Source organism: Salmo salar, chromosome 20 (assembly GCF_965601325.2).
Source record: "Salmo salar chromosome 20, fSalSal1, whole genome shotgun sequence".
NCBI classification, from domain to species: Eukaryota; Metazoa; Chordata; class Actinopteri; order Salmoniformes; family Salmonidae; genus Salmo; species Salmo salar.
The window spans coordinates 27,571,390-27,588,786 of NC_138310.1; the positions used below are offsets into that span (position 1 = coordinate 27,571,390).

At 44.8% G+C, this 17,397-nt stretch overlaps 1 protein-coding gene across 1 annotated transcript; it reads right to left on the minus strand.

Moving 5' to 3' along the window:
- Window positions 1–340: 340 nt before the first annotated feature.
- Window positions 341–15,599, minus strand: rasl10a (RAS-like, family 10, member A). The gene is made up of 3 exons (XM_014161233.2): window positions 14,525–15,599; window positions 5,774–5,898; window positions 341–3,548 (listed from the first exon to the last, which is right to left on the minus strand). The coding sequence occupies exons 1-3, from the start codon at window positions 14,738–14,740 to the stop codon at window positions 3,275–3,277; spliced, it is 615 nt and encodes a 204-aa protein (XP_014016708.1). The 5' UTR covers window positions 14,741–15,599; the 3' UTR covers window positions 341–3,274.
- Window positions 15,600–17,397: the final 1,798 nt, after the last annotated feature.

Below are 17,397 nucleotides of genomic sequence, written 5' to 3' on the forward strand. Positions count from 1 at the left end.
TAGCAGATGAAGAACAATGTGTTTAAATATTTGGGGTTTCTAAGTCAAGTTGAATCAATCGTTTTTGACCGTGGGAAATATTTGCATTATAAATCCTGTCCCCTGGCCTATGCATTTACCAAAATAGACGCACATTTCACTAAATATATTATAACACCTTTATTCCACACGGTGGCGACATTGTCACATTTATGTGACGTGTGGAATCACCTATGCGCATGAGGAGCGGTATCACTAGTGGCAGTGTTCTGGGCAACAACTGAGTCATTGAGATGAGGCATAATCATAATGAACTAGTATTAGTGTGTGAATGAAAAAATACTGACTAAGAGACAAGAAGGCCGGTTATTGTGGGCAACACGTTTAATTTTACCATTGTCGAAAACAAAACAGCTAACACCTACTATTGAAAAAAAGGTGATGTTTCTGTTAGAAAATGTAGCCCTTGATGTTGGAACACGACACACTCACACAAACAGTCTCATTGAAATGGTTGGCCATTCATGTTACTGGAGAAATTACCATTACTTTCAGATGCTACATAATCTTTCTCTTTTAGAAATCTGTCTAACTATCATTTCAGTAAAATGGAGCCTGTGTGCGCACACACACACACAACACACACACACACCTCTCAACTGCTTTTGATAGTCTCCGATAATAAGCATATACAGTACACACAGGTAAAGAAATTACAGCTACACAATCACACCAGTGCAATTAAACCCTGACCTGCTGGCTTGGCAGTAACAACATGCAAATCAATGATGCACATACATACGTACAATACAGATACTCATTTTCAGTGCAAACATTGTCACAGGGTGTCTGCAATCACAGGACACATGTTTACCACATTCTCAAACAATATAAATATCTTGCACAATTCAGACACTGCAAAAAAGTATTCTGTTTGTTTGGTAGGATGCTAATATATTGGAATGCTCTGGGGGTGTATGCTCTCGTGTGTGTGGTGGTCTGGGTATATCCAAGAGCAGTGTGTGTGGTGGTCTGGGTATATCCAAGAGCAGGGAGGTTTAATACATTCTATGTGAGGCATTCTAGACTTGTACAGGGTGTCTGTGGTTGGATACAACTTGTCGTGCTGGTCAAGGTGCTCTGCAGCTTTATTGCCCATAATATAGTCTCTACTTCTTTCTTTTCTCCTTCCATTGGCCTTCTGTTTCACTAACCCTGCCCATCAACCTGGGCTTAACCTTACAAGCAATTTAAAACCACTGCCTACTATTCCTGCATCACATTCAATATCTGTGCCAGACATCCCCTCTAGCTTCCTGCAGGCCCCAGAGCACCATTGATATAATGTATTCATCAGAAGCACACAGACTGAGGAAGACAGGAGGAAGGGAGGATTAAAGTCCTTCATCATGATAGCGACAGCAGGGTTTTTCTGATGCAAGATAACCTCACATCCCCCTCTAAACAATACACTTTAAATGAGAAGAGGGAGTGACAGCACTATAATTTTGTACCAGCACCTCCAATCAGTGAATGTTTGTTTGCCTGGAGTACAAGGACAATTCCTGAACAAGAAATGAAATGGTTTACTGTTTAGGGGGCATTTTGGAGAGCTGTGGTTTCTGGTGCTGCTACCCCTAAAAGAGGATGTGGATGTACTAAACCAAGAGTAAGCCATCCATCTTGTTGACTCACCCACATTTACCACACAACCCCTGTAACCTAGCCTTTCCTATGGTGCATCGATCTTAGAATAATGCAATTTCAAGTATGACAGCCAGGGCATTTATTTACCTCACGTTTAAAAAAAGGAAAACATTTAAAGAAGTTGCATTCTTTCCACTCACATGTATGAGACTAAGCTAATATGGGGAGAATACCTAGTCATGTCAGTAATGGTACTTATTCCCACTAGATGCACACAGTTCACAAGCTCTCAACCATCATGATGTATGAGCTGTTGCCTTGCAATCTGGGGAGCTCAGAGCCACACCTGGTGTTGTGATGATAATTGTTTGGGTGACCTGCGACCAGAGCTGTGGTGTGATGATAATTGTTTGGGTGACCTGCGACCAGAGCTGTGGTGTGATGATAATTGTTTGGGTGACCTGTGACCAGAGCTGTGGTGTGATGATAATTGTTTGGGTGACCTGCGACCAGAGCTGTGGTGTGATGATAATTGTTTGGGTGACCTGCGACCAGAGCTGTGGTGTGATGATAATTGTTTGGGTGACCTGCGACCAGAGCTGTGGTGTGATGATAATTGTTTGGGTGACCTGCGACCAGAGCTGTGGTGTGATGATAATTGTTTGGGTGACCTGCGACCAGAGCTGTGGTGTGATGATAATTGTTTGGGTGACCTGCGACCAGAGCTGTGGTATGATGATAATTGTTTGGGTGACCTGTGACCAGAGCTGTGGTGTGATGATAATTGTTTGGGTGACCAGCGACCAGAGCTGTGGTGTGATGATAATTGTTTGGGTGACCTGCGACCAGAGCTGTGGTGTGATGATAATTGTTTGGGTGACCTGCGACCAGAGCTGTGGTGTGATGATAATTGTTTGGGTGACCTGTGACCAGAGCTGTGGTGTGATGATAATTGTTTGGGTGACCTGCGACCAGAGCTGTGGTGTGATGATAATTGTTTGGGTGACCTGCGACCAGAGCTGTGGTGTGATGATAATTGTTTGGGTGACCTGTGACCAGAGCTGTGGTGTGATGATAATTGTTTGGGTGACCTGCGACCAGAGCTGTGGTGTGATGATAATTGTTTGGGTGACCTGCGACCAGAGCTGTGGTGTGATGATAATTGTTTGGGTGACCTGTGACCAGAGCTGTGGAAGTAGATGTTCTACTCCTCGAAATCCATTGACAAAACCTCTTCTTCATCCTCCTCCTCTTCATCCTTCCTCTCAATGGGAACATTGTGACAGAACTGGGGTGTTGTGATAGGTGATAAAGATGCACGTCTAGTACAGGAACCAATGTCAGTCCTAGTAGCTACAGGGTTCGAGTCAGATAAACCTCATATGAAAATGAGCTCAGTAAAGCAGGAGGCCTCGGGGTGTTTTCCAGCCATTTAGATAGAAGTCTTCTCTGTATAACCATTCCCCCTGAGGTGTGACTGAGGTTCCAATGGCTCTGACATAGGAGGGAAGGAAGTGCTCTGGGGGGTATTTTCCCCTAGTTATAGATCTAGGATCAGCTTCCCCTCCCTCAATCCTAACCTTTACCATTAGTGGGGAAACTGCAAAACTGGGGCAACTTCACCCTACACCGGAGGGAGTCCACTGGGTCACATGACAGTACAGCGGTTCCTCTGCAGCGCCCCTTGTAGGCGGATCCCAGGGGTGTGGTTCTGTTTCATGCCACGCCCTACAGCGATGCCCAGCAGCTCTTTGAAGAGCAGGACCACATGCCAGTTGAACTTGGCAGAGCACTCCACATAGCCACACTTCCAGGTCTTCTTGACCAGCACAGAGACGGCCCTGCGAGGCGTGAAGCGCTGGCGCTGCAGGTCTCTTTTACTGCCCACCACAAGGATGGGAACCTCACTGCTGCTACCCTCCCTACAGGGACAGGGACAGGGAAGACAGAAGAGGGGGGAAGGAACAGAGAGAGAGAGAGCACAGGGATAAAGGTGAAAAATAATTCCAATGTGATTAGCTAACAAACATGTGGTCCAACATCTACAAAGAAATCCCAGTCACATAATTCCTATTCTCCACACATCCTGTGTATAAATACGGATTTAAAGGTGACTGCATTGATGAAGAGTCCTGGTCCGTGAGTAAGTGAGCCTTCTCACCCTCCCCCTCTTCGTGACATTGTGAAGGTCAGTAGCATGACAGGGAGACTGGAGACACCTTCTTCCAGAGAGGTCAGTGGGTGTTTGTGTCTGAGGATTTCTGCAGTATGAGTGTTTCTGTACATGTCGGGGCTTGTGTAGTGTCTACCCACAGCCACAGTGTGTGTGTGTGTGTGTGTGTGTGTGTGTGTGTGTGTGTGTGTGTGTGTGTGTGTGTGTGTGTGTGTGTGTGTGTGTGTGTGTGTGTGTGTGTGTGTGTTCTGATTCCTCTGACTGTGTTGGAGGTGTGTGGGGGTGGATCAGAGCTTTGGGGCCCCAGGGGCCTCCCTCCACACTCCGTATCGACAGAGACTAAATGTGGAGGGAAATGTTTCTCACAGCACATTGGATTGTGAAGCTGTATGGCAGGCTGCGAGCTGGGCTAAAGCAGTGATGACTCAAGTGAGGCTGACAGTAATGCTATTGTATACAATAAGCTCAGATTCCCTGCTAGCAGGTTGAGTTACAAATGCAATGATTCAAGAAAGAACACAGACATACACACATAAAGAGCCCCCCTCCCCTAAACACAAACATATTAATAAAAAGACAATGTTTAAAACAAAATAAGAATACAAAGGGAAATGGACAATAGGGAAACACCTTGACCTACATAAAATGCTCAATTTCACTTCAGGATTTATATATCCAAGATGAACCTGCATCTAATTGAGATGTGATGATAGCTTCTGGTGGACATAACTTAACACTTCCATATAAACACAGTCCGAACTAGCTACTTGTACTGAGAGGTTTCAATTCAACTTGGTAATGAGGCTGTGGGGTGACATAAAACCAACCCCATTAATCCCAACACCAAGCAGGCATCTGCTACCCTCTCAAATACCCATCCAGGCCTGAAGGTCTCTGGAGCAGCGGTTTAGAAGAGTGTGTGTGTGTGTGTGTGTGTGTGTGTGTGTGTGTGTGTGTGTGTGTGTGTGTGTGTGTGTGTGTGTGTGTGTGTGTGTGTATGTGTGTGTTTGTGTGAGCTGTCAGAGTCTTCATTACATCAAAGGAAGGCAGCTATGGGCTTTTGGGCAGAAAGAAAACACAGCCAGAAAACTGACAAGGCAGGGATTCTGGATGAGGGAGAATGTTTGCGGGTGTGAGAGAGTGCAGTATGTGTGTGTGTGTGTTTGTTTTGGAGTGGGTTGAGTAAGCAGCAGCAGAAAGACAGGGGAAATTCCTCCCAGGCATCTTCCCATCCTTCTAGCCCACACAAATCCCAATAACCTGCATCTGGATGTCCCCTACTCGATTATGCCGATTTATTCACCAGGAAACTCATCCATCCATCCTCCCTATTTCCCTCACCCTATGTCAATCAACCTGACAGTCAGTCAGCCAGTCAGTCATCCAATCAGCCAGACAGACAGTCAATCAGTCATCCAGTCAATTAGCTAGACAGTCAGTCAGCCAGTCAGTCATCCAGTCAGCCAGACAGACAATCAGTCAGTCATCCAGTCAATTAGCCAGACAGCCAGTCAGTCAGCCAGTCACCCAGTCAGTCAGTCAGTCAGCCAGCCAATCAGCCAGTCAGTCAGCCAGCCAATCAGCCAGTCAGCCAGCTAGCCAGTCAGACTATCCAGGACAGATCAGGACAGCCTGGCAGGTCATCTAGCTTTTCACACCTGCAGCTCAGGAGGAGCAAACACTAGTACATGTGGAAGGGATGGTGCACTGCAGTTTAAAGGCAGGTCCCGTCACAGAGCTGCAAAGATGTGAATCTCTTCAGAGCTCAACAAATGAGGGCCATTCATTCCCCTATCAATATGCAAATGAATGCAGGTGCAGAGGCTTGTAGTCGGAATGACAGATGTCTTTTGTCCTTTTTCTCTTTTACATACAGTACATGACTGCTGGTCTTCTGTAGCCGTGTATGGGTCTCTCCACAGCTGTTTTACCTAATTGGTCCATATTTGTCACTGTGTTGTGGTTTTCCCGTACCTGTGCTCCATGATCTGCTGGCGGATCATCTTCACGTACTCAAAGCTCTCCACACAGCAGATGTCATAGACCAGGATGTAAGCGTTGGCATTACGCACCCCTCTGCAGCGTAGGTCCAGCCACTCCTGATAGAGAGAAAGAGAGATAGACAGACATCACTCACCCACTACAGGCACACAAAGATCCAAAAATAGGAAGGATATTGAAGACATATTGTTTCACTTGTCACTGACTTGACAAGTGAAACAGGGTTATAAATGATTTATATTTCAAGACCAAAATAACATCTTCAAATGGCATGTATTCTGCTCCCATATCTCCCATAAAACAGTGACGCTTGTGAGGACAGGAGTTCTTTTAGCAGGTTTTTGAAACAGAAGTAGTCACAGATCACATTCAATTATTCAAAAGCTGTCAGGAGGTTTTGTCCTCTTCATTTTGGTTGAAATTGAAATAGCGTAGAGTCAAATAGATTTAAGACAACTTTGAGTCAGTCAGAGGTGTGATTTTAATGTAACCTTTATTTAACTAGGAAAGTCAGTTAAGAACGAATTCGTTGTCTGACTCTACCTGGCTTGTGCATAATGCAGGCCCAGTACAGTTCTCTGGGCTACACATGGCTGAGGTCAGAAACACAGAAACAGAGCGCTGGCAGAGGGCCAGTCTCCTGTCAAGCGTAACACTTGGAACACATCAGTCCCACAGCGCTACACTGTTCAGCCCTGCTGTACGCAATGATGGGAGGGCAAACAGCAGCCTAAGATGAATAGTAATGATTTGCTAACAATAATTAAAACACACAGCACAATGGGAGTGATTTGCTACAGCCATTAAGGTAATTGCTTCAGCCATGACACAGTGACCCAATCACCTCCCTCCCGCTATCTCTCTCTCTCTCACACCCTTTCACTCTCTCACTCTCTATGTCGTCAGCTCTACCTACGTGAGCTGAATCTATTAGGAGTTCTGTTAGCTGGGGGAGGGAGAGAAAAAGGGAAGAGGGTGATTGGGGAGGGAGGGAAGGAAGGAGAAAGCAGAGAGAGAGAGAAGCGGAGAGATTAAAGAGCAGCAGGTGGATGGACAGGAAGGAAGGGGGAGGGAAGGGTAGAGCGGTGGATGGATCAACAGGGTGTGAACATAAGCCCTGGCCTGAGCCCCACCAGGCTGACAGGCAGTGGGTGGAGGAGTGGGCGAGGTGGCAGAGGGCACAAGCATTCCCCTTCACTCACCTCCAACACTAGCTTTCTGAACAGACAGTGAGAAATCAATACGGCAAGAAGAGCGGAATGTCATTGCAGTAATGAGAATCAACAGGATAACACTGGAGTACTCTAAATGCATCCTGTTTATTCTGTAGATAAGTCTAAACAGGGAGTTTGTCAATAAGTCATTTTGGTGGGGAATCAGATGTAAACCGAAGAGACGAGAGAGAGACGAGAGAGAGAGAGAGAGAGAGAGAGAGAGAGAGAGAGAGAGAGAGAGAGAGAGAGAGAGAGAAAGAGAGAGAGAGAGAGATAGCGGGAGGGAGGTGATTGGGTCACTGTGTCATGGCTGAAGCAATTACCTTAATGGCTGTAGCAAATCACTCCCATTGTGCTGTGTGTTTTAATTATTGTTAGCAAATCATTACTATTCATCTGTCAGCTGTTTGCCCTCCCGTCATTGCGTACAGCAGGGTTGAACAGTGTAGTACTGATGTGTTCCAAGTGTTACGCTTGACAGGAGACTGGCCCTCTGCCAGTTTTCTGTTTCTCTATTTCTGACTTCAGCCATGTGTAGCTCAGAGAACTGTACTGGGCCAGCATTATGCACAAAACGTGAGTCAGACATGTTTTATGGCTTCAGTCTGGTTTACCGCAGGCTACCTGACTGACTCAAAGTTGTCTTAAAGACCTACACTACCGTTCAAAAGTTTGGGGTCACTTAGAAATGTCCTTGTTTCCATGAAAACATACATGAAATGAGTTGCAAAATGAATAGGAAATATAGTCAAGACGTTGAAAAGGTTAATGATTTTTGATTTAAAGAATAATTGTGTCCTTCAAACTTTGTTTTCTTCAAAGAATCCTCCATTGGTATCAATTACAGCCTTGCAGACCTTTGTCATTCTAGCTGTCAATTTGTTGAAGTAATCTGAACAGATTTCACCCCATTCTTCCTGAAGCACCTCCCACAAGTTGGATTGGTTTGATGGGCACTTCTTACGTAACATACGGTCAAGCTGCTCCCACAACAGCTCAATAGGGTTGAGATCCGGTGACAGTGCTGGCCACTCCTTTGTCCAGTGTCTGTGTTATTTTGCCCATCTTAATCTTTTCTTTTTATTGGCCAGTCTGAGATATGGCTTTTTCTTTGCAACTCTGCCTAGAAGGCCAGCATCCCAGAGTCTCCCCTTCACTGTTGACGTTGAGACTGGTGTTTTGCGGGTACTATTTAATGAAGCTGCCAGTTGAGGACTTGTGAGGCATCTGTTTCTCAAACTAGACACTAATGTACTTATCCTCTTGCTCAGTTGTGCACCGGGGCCTCCCACTCCTCTTTCTATTCTGGTTAGAGCCAGTTTGCGCTGTTCTGTGAAGGGAGTAGTACACAGCGGTGTACGAGATCTTCAGTTTCTTGGCAATTTCTCGCATGGAATAGCCTTCATTTCTCAGAACAAGAATAGACTGATGGAGTTTCAGAAGAAAGTTAATTGTTTCTGTCCATTTTGAGCCTGTAATCGAACCCACAAATGCTGATGCTCCAGATACTCAACTAGTCTAAAGAAGGCCAATTTTATTGCTTCTTTAAACAGCACAACAGTTTTCAGCTGTGCTAACATAATTGCAAAAGGGTTTTCTAATGATCAATTAGCCTTTTAAAATTATAAACTTGGATTAGCTAACACAACGTGCCATTGGAACACAGGAGTGATGGTTGCTGATAATGGGCCTCTGTACGCCTATGTAGATATTCCATAAAAAAATCAGCTGTTTCCAGCAACAAAAGTCATTTACAACATTAACAATGTCTACACTATATTTCTGATGAATTTGATGTTATTTTATTGGACAAAAAATAGCTTTTCTTCAAAAACAAGGTCATTTCTAAGTGACCCCAAACTTTTGAACGGTAGTGTATTTCACTTTACGCAATTTCACTCTCTCTCTATATGTCACCAGCTCTACCTGCTTGAGTTTAATCTAAAAGTGGTTCTGTTAGCTGGGGGACAGAGAAGGAGAGATGGAGAAAGAGGGGGGAGGGAGGGGTAGAGCGATGGATGGATCAACAGGGTGGGGAATCGGAAGCAGTAATGGGGCAGAATCTGAGAGGAGATAGGGACCAATGTGAGCTGTAATGATGACAATGGTAACATATCCATGTCGACGAGGAATAATAGCTTTTATTTAATTTGGAGGGATTTTCGGCACCACTGCGTTTGTGTGTGTGAGAGAGAGGGAGGAAGGGAGAGTCACACATACAGTAGGTCTGAAACATAATGAGGCCGATCAGCCATGGAGGCAAGCAATGTGGCACCGAGATCATTACACACAAAGGTGGGAGAGAGTGAGGAGGAAGAGAAGGGAGGACAAGAAAATACATAATGGTCGACAGTGAAAAGAATGTACATAGGGAGATTCAGTTCTATACATTTTTGCTGTCATTGCCTTTTCTCCCTGCGGGTTTATTCTATAGTTTTCCAGGAGGAATGAAAGAGGGGTAGTGACCATAGATGACAGATCATCAGCATTCCTCTACCATCTCTCCTCTTTCTGCCCCCCCACTCCCCATTTTCCCCCACTCCCCATCAATTCCTATTTCCAGATTATTATCTCTCTTTTCCGTTTAAGCAGTACACATGATCACATCCCTCTCTATCTACAGTAGGTGTGTTAAATGCACCCCCATCTCTCTGTGGGCTAAAAATACAGGTTGCATCCTCGGCTCATATCTCTTTGTCATCCAAGTACTATTTTTTATGTGGAGGTGGAGCTCTGTACACAGAAACGATGGCAACACTGCGGCTTGTAAACTCACTATTCCACCTTCTCACACCTGTAGGACCAAGAAGAGAACAGAGAAAGAGAGAAAAGAGGACGTGGAAAGGAGCTATAGAAAGTAAACACACATTGGAACTGTGCGTGTGTATGTGTGTATGTGTGTGTGTGAGTGTGAGAGCACACAGGTGTGTGTGTTTATATGTTCTCCAGTTGGCTCTTTGAAAACTATTAAAACTCGCAGCTTAGCCTGCTCCCTTCAATTGCCAAACAGAGCAGGTTTCCCTGACAACCCAGGTCCTTGGTCACTTTTTTACCAGGATGTGAGGGAGCTGGCATCCCACTGCTCCCAAAGACGGTAATGGTGTCCGATCACAGCTCATCCAGAGAGAAGAGAGCATGGTCATGAAGGGTTATACCTGGAGACATACCTCAGACACTATTCTGTCCCTTTGGGATTGAGCTTCTCATGACTTATTGAGTTACTGTTCACAAGTGAGACAAGCCCACATTACACCTGTGAGTGTTTGCGGGGTTTATTAGGGTTTAAGATGGCACTGATCTGTTGTCTCCTCCAGCTGCCGGACTCTGATGACAGCGCCGGCCTTTTAATACACACACATCTCCACCTGCTCTGCCAGTCTGTGTGACAGAGCCTATCTGCAGAGGCTGACAAAGGGCCAAGAGAGCGTATCCAGAAGAAAGACAACATTTCTGATTCATCTGATGTAATGAACAGTAAAATAGATACATTGTATTCTATATACACTCAGTTGCCAGTTTATTAGGTACACGCATCTAGTACCGGGTCGGATGAGGCAATGTAATTCAACTCCTCAATTGTCCAGTGTTAGTGATCGAGTTCCCACTGGAGCCGCTTCTTCTTGTTTTTAGCTGATAGGAGTTGAACCCGGGGGTCATCCGCTGCAATAGCCCATCCGTGACAAGGACCGACGAGTTGTGTATTTTGTAGAGGCCGTTCTGCACACCACTGTTGTGCTCTGCCGTTATTTGCCAGTCCGTGTTGCCATTTGATTAATTGTTCAGGAGTCTTATGGCTTGGGGGTAGAAGCTGTTAAGATGCCTTTTGGACCTAGACTTGGTGCTCCAGTACCGCTTGCCGTGCGGTAGCAGAGAGAACAGTCTATGGCTAGGGTGGCTGGAGACTTCTGTTTGTCACACCATTCTCTGTAAACCCTAGACAGTGTCATGCGTGAAAATCCCAGGAGACTGGACGTTTCTGAGATACTGGAACCAACGCGCCTGGCACTGATGATCATACCACGCTCAAAGTTGCAAACAGTAATTGAATGCCTCGATGCCTGTCTGCCTGCTTTATATAGCAAACTCACTGTCTGTAGGAGCGAACGGGATGGTGTATCTAATAAAATTAGTATACATTATCATAGTAGGAGAGAGAGAAGCAAATGGAAACAGAGCGAGAGAGACACGAGAGAGAGACGAGAGAGTGATAGAGCGAGAGAGCATTATGTGTGGAAGTCATGGTGATATGATACAATATCAGAAGATGAATAAATCTGAATGGGATCCACTGTAAGGCTTAAGTCCATCTGTCATCACATCCTATCGATAAACTGTGACAGATGCTCTGGGAATGCAAACAGCAACAAATTAAAACAGACAGCAGCCCCGCCAGAACATAAATGATTGTTACCATCCCCAAAGTTAAATAATGAAGGGGCGTCTGCCCTGCCTGCCTAAAGAGACCTAAACAAGTAAACATCCTGAGTCTAGATGATGGACCAGAGCCAAAGTACAAGTACTACGTCCTTTATTGCATGCACTTACCTAACAGAAACCTGGGCCCCTTCCATAAACATGGAGACATACTGACGCACATCACTTTATTCACCATCTTCCTCCCCTGGTACCATGTGGGGGAAGAGGAACCTCATTTAGTGAATCTGGATTTCTATGGTGGGCATTAGACTCTTTCTAACCTATCTAATAGGCTGCAGCAGCCCCACTCTCATCTCTATTAGTCTCTCTATTCCCTCAAGGCCTTCAGCAGGGCACTGTGCTTTAATCCTATCAGCTCCAAATAAAATGAGAGTAAATCTCAATCGAGTCCCTGGGTCTGTTCTTGTTCCAGAGCGCTCTGTCCTGTGATGTTGGCCCAGACAGCCACCTCTCTGCGGACCACCATGGGCCTCCTGGCTCATTAAATATGGAAGTAAAAGAGGAGAGCGCTCGCTCGGAGTGGAAAGCGGGAATGCCTCACCATCCCTGTCACAGCCAGTAAAGGAAGACCAGGTAGGGTGGTTCAGAGGCTGGGCTACAGAACAGAACACAGAGGACAAGAGTAAGAGATGCTAAGGCTTCTGCTCTCAGAGCCATTCCTGAGGAAATGAACCATGACAAATCTGCCTGATAGCAGTGTTCTTGTTGCACTCAACTAATTATTCCCTGATCCTATTTGGCTCAGTTGGTAGAGCATGGTGCTTGCAACGCAAGGGTTGTGGGTTTGATTCCCACGGGGGGCACCAGTATGTAAAATATGAAAATGTATGCACTCACTGCTGTAAGTTGCTCTGGAAAAGAGTATCTGCTAAATGACTAAAATGTACCTAAGTACTGGTAGAGATGTCTGTGTTGGTTAGAGACTGTATACCGATGTCTTAAACTGCTCTCTGAAGAGGTTGAGGCTGTTATGTACATATTCAACCAATTCTCCATTTAAGTATTCAACTGTTGAAAGATATAACTAATCTATGTGCAGACATAATGAATCATGGTGCTGTAACGTGTGAAAGGAAAGCAACAATGCTCATGCAGCATTATATATGTAGGAGTCAGAGAACAGATGTGCAATTTACACATTTTTATGTGACGAGGCCCCTGGGGATGTACTGTACTGTACTGTACTGTACTGTACACAGACACAAACACACACCTTGCAGACTCTATAATGTGATCCATCCTGTCTTCTCCCTGCTGTTTGCACTTGCCAGACTGCTCTAATGATGGCTAAGAGGCATTTAGCTGAAGAAAGAGCAAAGAAAATCAGATTGATTGTGTTGAGGCGCTCCACTCCACAGATTGGAGACAATGAAGCACACTGCAGACCTTTTAACACATACTAAGAGACAGTTGTCATATTCTCCTCTTTTCTTTCTCTCTCCTGTAAATGGCTAGAATCCTGAATTCTCTCCTGCATTCCTGCTGGCTCTGTCTGGTGGTGCCTGGCTGGGTTGAGGCTGACTACTCTTCAGTGTGTTGAATCTTCTGTTTACAGGAAGCACCGTGCATGCCCATTTTGAATTCAGAGGGCTTTCTGTTTGGCTGCATGGCCTGATCTCTCCTCCATGGCCTGATCTCAATTTCTCAGTGGCACCACACCTGTCCAAAAAATACAGTTCTTGCAATGGAGTCGAAAGGCCGCAACACGTTCCCTCAGCCAATAACAAAAGCCTGGCAACTATCAGTAATATCTGTGTTTGACGCCAGTCCCAGCCAGCTCTCCCAGCCAGCTCTCCCAGCCAGCTCTGTAGTAACCTTGGAGAACCCCATCTGGAGCCCCAGCAGCCAGGTCCAGGGAGGGAACAACAGACAGGCTTTCTGTGGACCAGTAAGGAGGTCAAGATTGGTGTGTGAGGGTGTCATTAGACATTCAGAAACACCCTTAAGCATGAATACAAGCATGTACGCCACACACACACTAATATATGCATGTGTGTCTGTCACTCATTTAAGGCGAGGACAAGGAGATACAGAGAGAGCAGGAGACTGGTGCAAGTGCTGTCAAAGCAGAACAGCTTTGAGAAAATAGATTGAATTGATCAAACCACTGGCTGTCAGTGGAAAAAGCTGCAACTACTGTATGGTGTTTCATCTGACATTAGCTGCTCTTGCCAGGGCATATCTATGGAGCTAGAGCTTGCTGTATAAGGTCACTAAGAGAATCTCCATTTCGACTTTTACTCATTTAATGCATTGGTCATTATGTTGGAGCATGCTGTGTTTTAGCAGCAGTAAGTTCAACCATTTGCTATCGATTCAGAGTTTATGACTCAATGTGGAATTGTAGCACTTACTGCCACTCCAAACACTTGAATGCTACTTGATGGGCTGTGGATCTGTGTGCCAGCTCGAACAAAGTCAAAGCACATGTGCTTCCAGTTTCCTCCTCTGATAAGAGCACACATCACTCCCCTCAGCCAGGCAGACAGTCTCCATCACCCCAGCCAGGTTCAGGTGCCCTGAGGCTGGGCAGCTGAGTGTCCTCTGGTCGTGGGTCTAGGAGCAAATAGCCAATAATGACTTACTTATGGAGTCATAGAGGCAGAACATATGGATCAAATCAATATGACATAAACATCCCTCGTTTTGCCTGAGGGTGGCAATATAATGCAGTGAGGAGCCCAGAGAGATAAAGAGAGAGAGTGTGTGTGCTTGCGTGCGTTTGTTTTAAAACACCAAATACATAAAGTAGCCTATAGCCTAGGCTTACCACTGAAGTAATACATCAGGTCCCCATAGCAACTACTGCTCTAAGGGGCATCTGATTAAGAACAAAATGCAACAGATGTCTTTTGAAGAAGCGCGCGATGGTAATTTTCCAGGGCTCTAACTATTAGCGTGAGGCCAAATAGGTTCTGATAGCCTAAAGGTAAGTTAAGACAATGAGGCAAACACTTACCACATCTCGAAATTATAGCATTAAAGCCTAGGATATATTTTGAGCCCAATAAGAGAATGCTAGTATCTTTCCTATAAGTGAAAAACCCAAATAGAAAGTCACTTTCTATCTTACCTGGCTCGAGCTTGAGGGGAATGACGAAATTGGCGGGACATCCAAAATCTTCAGGTCGTACATGTTACCGTTCAAAATGACAGAGGGTCTGTACACATACCTGGTTCGGGTTGGAGTGTAAACCTCTGAGAAGTCATTATAAATAAATTGACGGATTATGGAAGTTTTCCCGACTCCGGGAGCTCCGATAACAGCGATACTTAGCGTCTCCACCATTCCTGGAACACCATGGACAGCGACCAAACCAATTTGCAACTCAACAAAGATTATCCAAGCAGCGGTCTTGTTCCCAGGAAAAATTGCTGCTGCTCTTCCGGCACAGATCAAAGCCAACAGTTATTTTACGTTGAAGTAAACACTTTTTGCTTGCTGCGGCCCAAACATGTAGATTTTGCTAAACCTAATAATTAGGTAAAGAAAGGTCGAAACAGTCATCCGTCGTCAATGTTTTTAAATTAAATGATGGTTATGTTTGCTGTTATCCAATCTCTCTCACATCGAAACACAAATAACGTCACTTGAGCTTATTTCGTTTAATAGTCCTAAGAAAAATAAATCCTTCCAAGATTCAATACCGGGGAGGGGGTTTTCGCAACGTCTCCGCATTCCATAGGGAGAAACTGTATGCTAATCTTCTGGGGAACAACCCCCCGCGCCCTCGTCCCCTAGGAGGGAGCGCAAAGTCCGTCCTCGGAATTTCCACAGGGACATAATCTCACTCACTGTTTGAATTATCTCAACATTAACGAGCCCATTATTGCTTTTCTTACGGATCTTCAGGCTGTACAGTTATTCTATCCGCACCTCTTACTCGTCTCCAGCCGATGCACCAATACGACTGACTCCTTGCGCTCACCAAAGCCTTGGAGAGGCACGCTAACTCAGCAGCCCCGTATCTACAGATAGATTTCCACGTGCTCCGGAATGAGCATAATCTGCTCTTCACGATGTAAAAAGGCACAGCTGATAATTTAGATGAAACGATCCAAAAACAGAGACAAGCGACCAACTGCTGCATAGGCATCAAATGAATGTATCTCCCCTGCTCACTGGTGTGTCTGTCGGTATGGTGCGCGTTCCTTGTGTGTGTGTGCGTACGTGCGTGATTGGATGTGTATGCTTTTGTCATCTTTTAACGTTTATTTACGTGCGTGTTAGTCATGACAGTCGTGCCCAGGTTTTGTGTAATGAGCTACTATTTAGAGGTCAAATACCTGAAATGGAACCACGAATGATGTAGCCTATCACAAAATGCACATTGACGTGTCGACCAAATTAATATTTCCATTTTTCCTCCGGGACACAGAATCCTCAAAGGAGGCTCCCATGGAGACAGAATGCTGCATTTACACTTCCTTAAAGCGCAAGGCTGACGCACAACTGATTGGGTTCCTAAAGCTAAGGGATTGATGAAGGATGGCTCCCTATCAATAGCAATACCTTGAGTGGCAATTAAGGTGTCACATATGATTAATTATACTACACCATTAATATGATGCAAAGCATGTGTACTTGCTCCTAAAACAATGGTCATACAATGAATGCTTCTCTTGCTCTTTCCTATTCAATTGCGACATCTAGACTACCTGTCTCAAGAGCCCTATGTGTACTCATTAGCTATAGTCAAGCAATAATTACATATTTAGCCTACAATAAAACCCTGCGTCATCATCATTTGTTTGTCTGTATGATTTCACCAAAACGAGCGGGGAGAGTGACGACAACCTGCTGCCATTCCAGTGATAGATGCATTCAGAGTGAGAGGCTGACTAAATGGGTGATATGAGCGCAGTGTGCTCTTGTCGCATTGACCAATTTTAACTCACCCTCACCTCACTGTTAAAAGCAAACCGTTTAAAAATATATTTTGAGAGCTCGGTTGCAATCCAAACAATATAGTGAGGTTAATGTAAAGCCCCAATTATGTCAAGGTCATGCAATCAAATCAGTCAAAGTATATCGATCAACCTACACGGATTGGCATGCCAAAACAAAAACAGAAAACAGTTCCTCACAATTACCATAAGACTATGAATGTGTCCAACAATCTGTGCAATCAAGAGAAATTCATGCTGCAACACGTCTTTTAAAGTTCATGTGCATCAATGTTTTTATTATTCTGGAACTTTATTAGATTCGCAGAAGTCCTACCTGGTGACAGGTGTAACAGAATATTAACTTTCCTTCAAAGCGTTCGAGGCACTCGTTATAAATAACGCAGTTCTCGATACGGTGAGTTGTTAGCACCCCCTGTTGGTTAAGGTTCATCCACCCTTCTGGCCATCAGTGTTCCCAAGGGGTGAGCTGGGCTTTCTTTTGGATCCTGAGCAGAAACAATGATCTTTTTGGGTCACAAGAACACCATCAAAGCAAAAAAATAATAGGGACATTATTTTCACATGTCCTCATTCATTGACACTGAGTGGTGTGTGGATGACAGCCATAGAAAAGATTGCTTGTTACTGCCAAAATCATCTAGGGCCTCTATTCAATACTTTGTGCTAAAGCCCAATTGAAATTTATAGGCAACGTTCCCGCGTTAGAGGAGACTGCATTCACGTTAAACGCTGCATATGTCCGCTAGATCGCATAATACCTTTACATTTCTATCACGCAATCTGTAACACTTCAGCGATACAGACTGAATAGAGCCCTAGGTCTGGCACCAATCCACTGAGGGCATACCTCATACTGATGATAACAGAACCACAATATTAGACAATAACCTGCTAACATTGCAGTTTAGGAAACACACAACGCAGCTATGATGTTAAGGGAGTTTTTATTCCATTATAAAAATAAAAAAATAGGAATGAGGCACTCAACAGCATTGAGTGTTTTTTTTTAGGCACTGAACTGCAACAATGTGTGTT

Coding starts and splice junctions, on each gene's coding strand:
- rasl10a (XM_014161233.2), bottom strand. CDS start 14,740: ATGGTGGAGACGCTAAGTATCGCTGTTATCGGAGCTCCCGGAGTCGGG. Junction 5,899..14,524: donor TCCCCTCAAGCTCGAGCCAG/GTAAGATAGAAA, acceptor TCTCTCTATCAG/GAGTGGCTGGACCTACGCTG. Junction 3,549..5,773: donor CAGCAGATCATGGAGCACAG/GTACGGGAAAAC, acceptor CTGTCCCTGTAG/GGAGGGTAGCAGCAGTGAGG.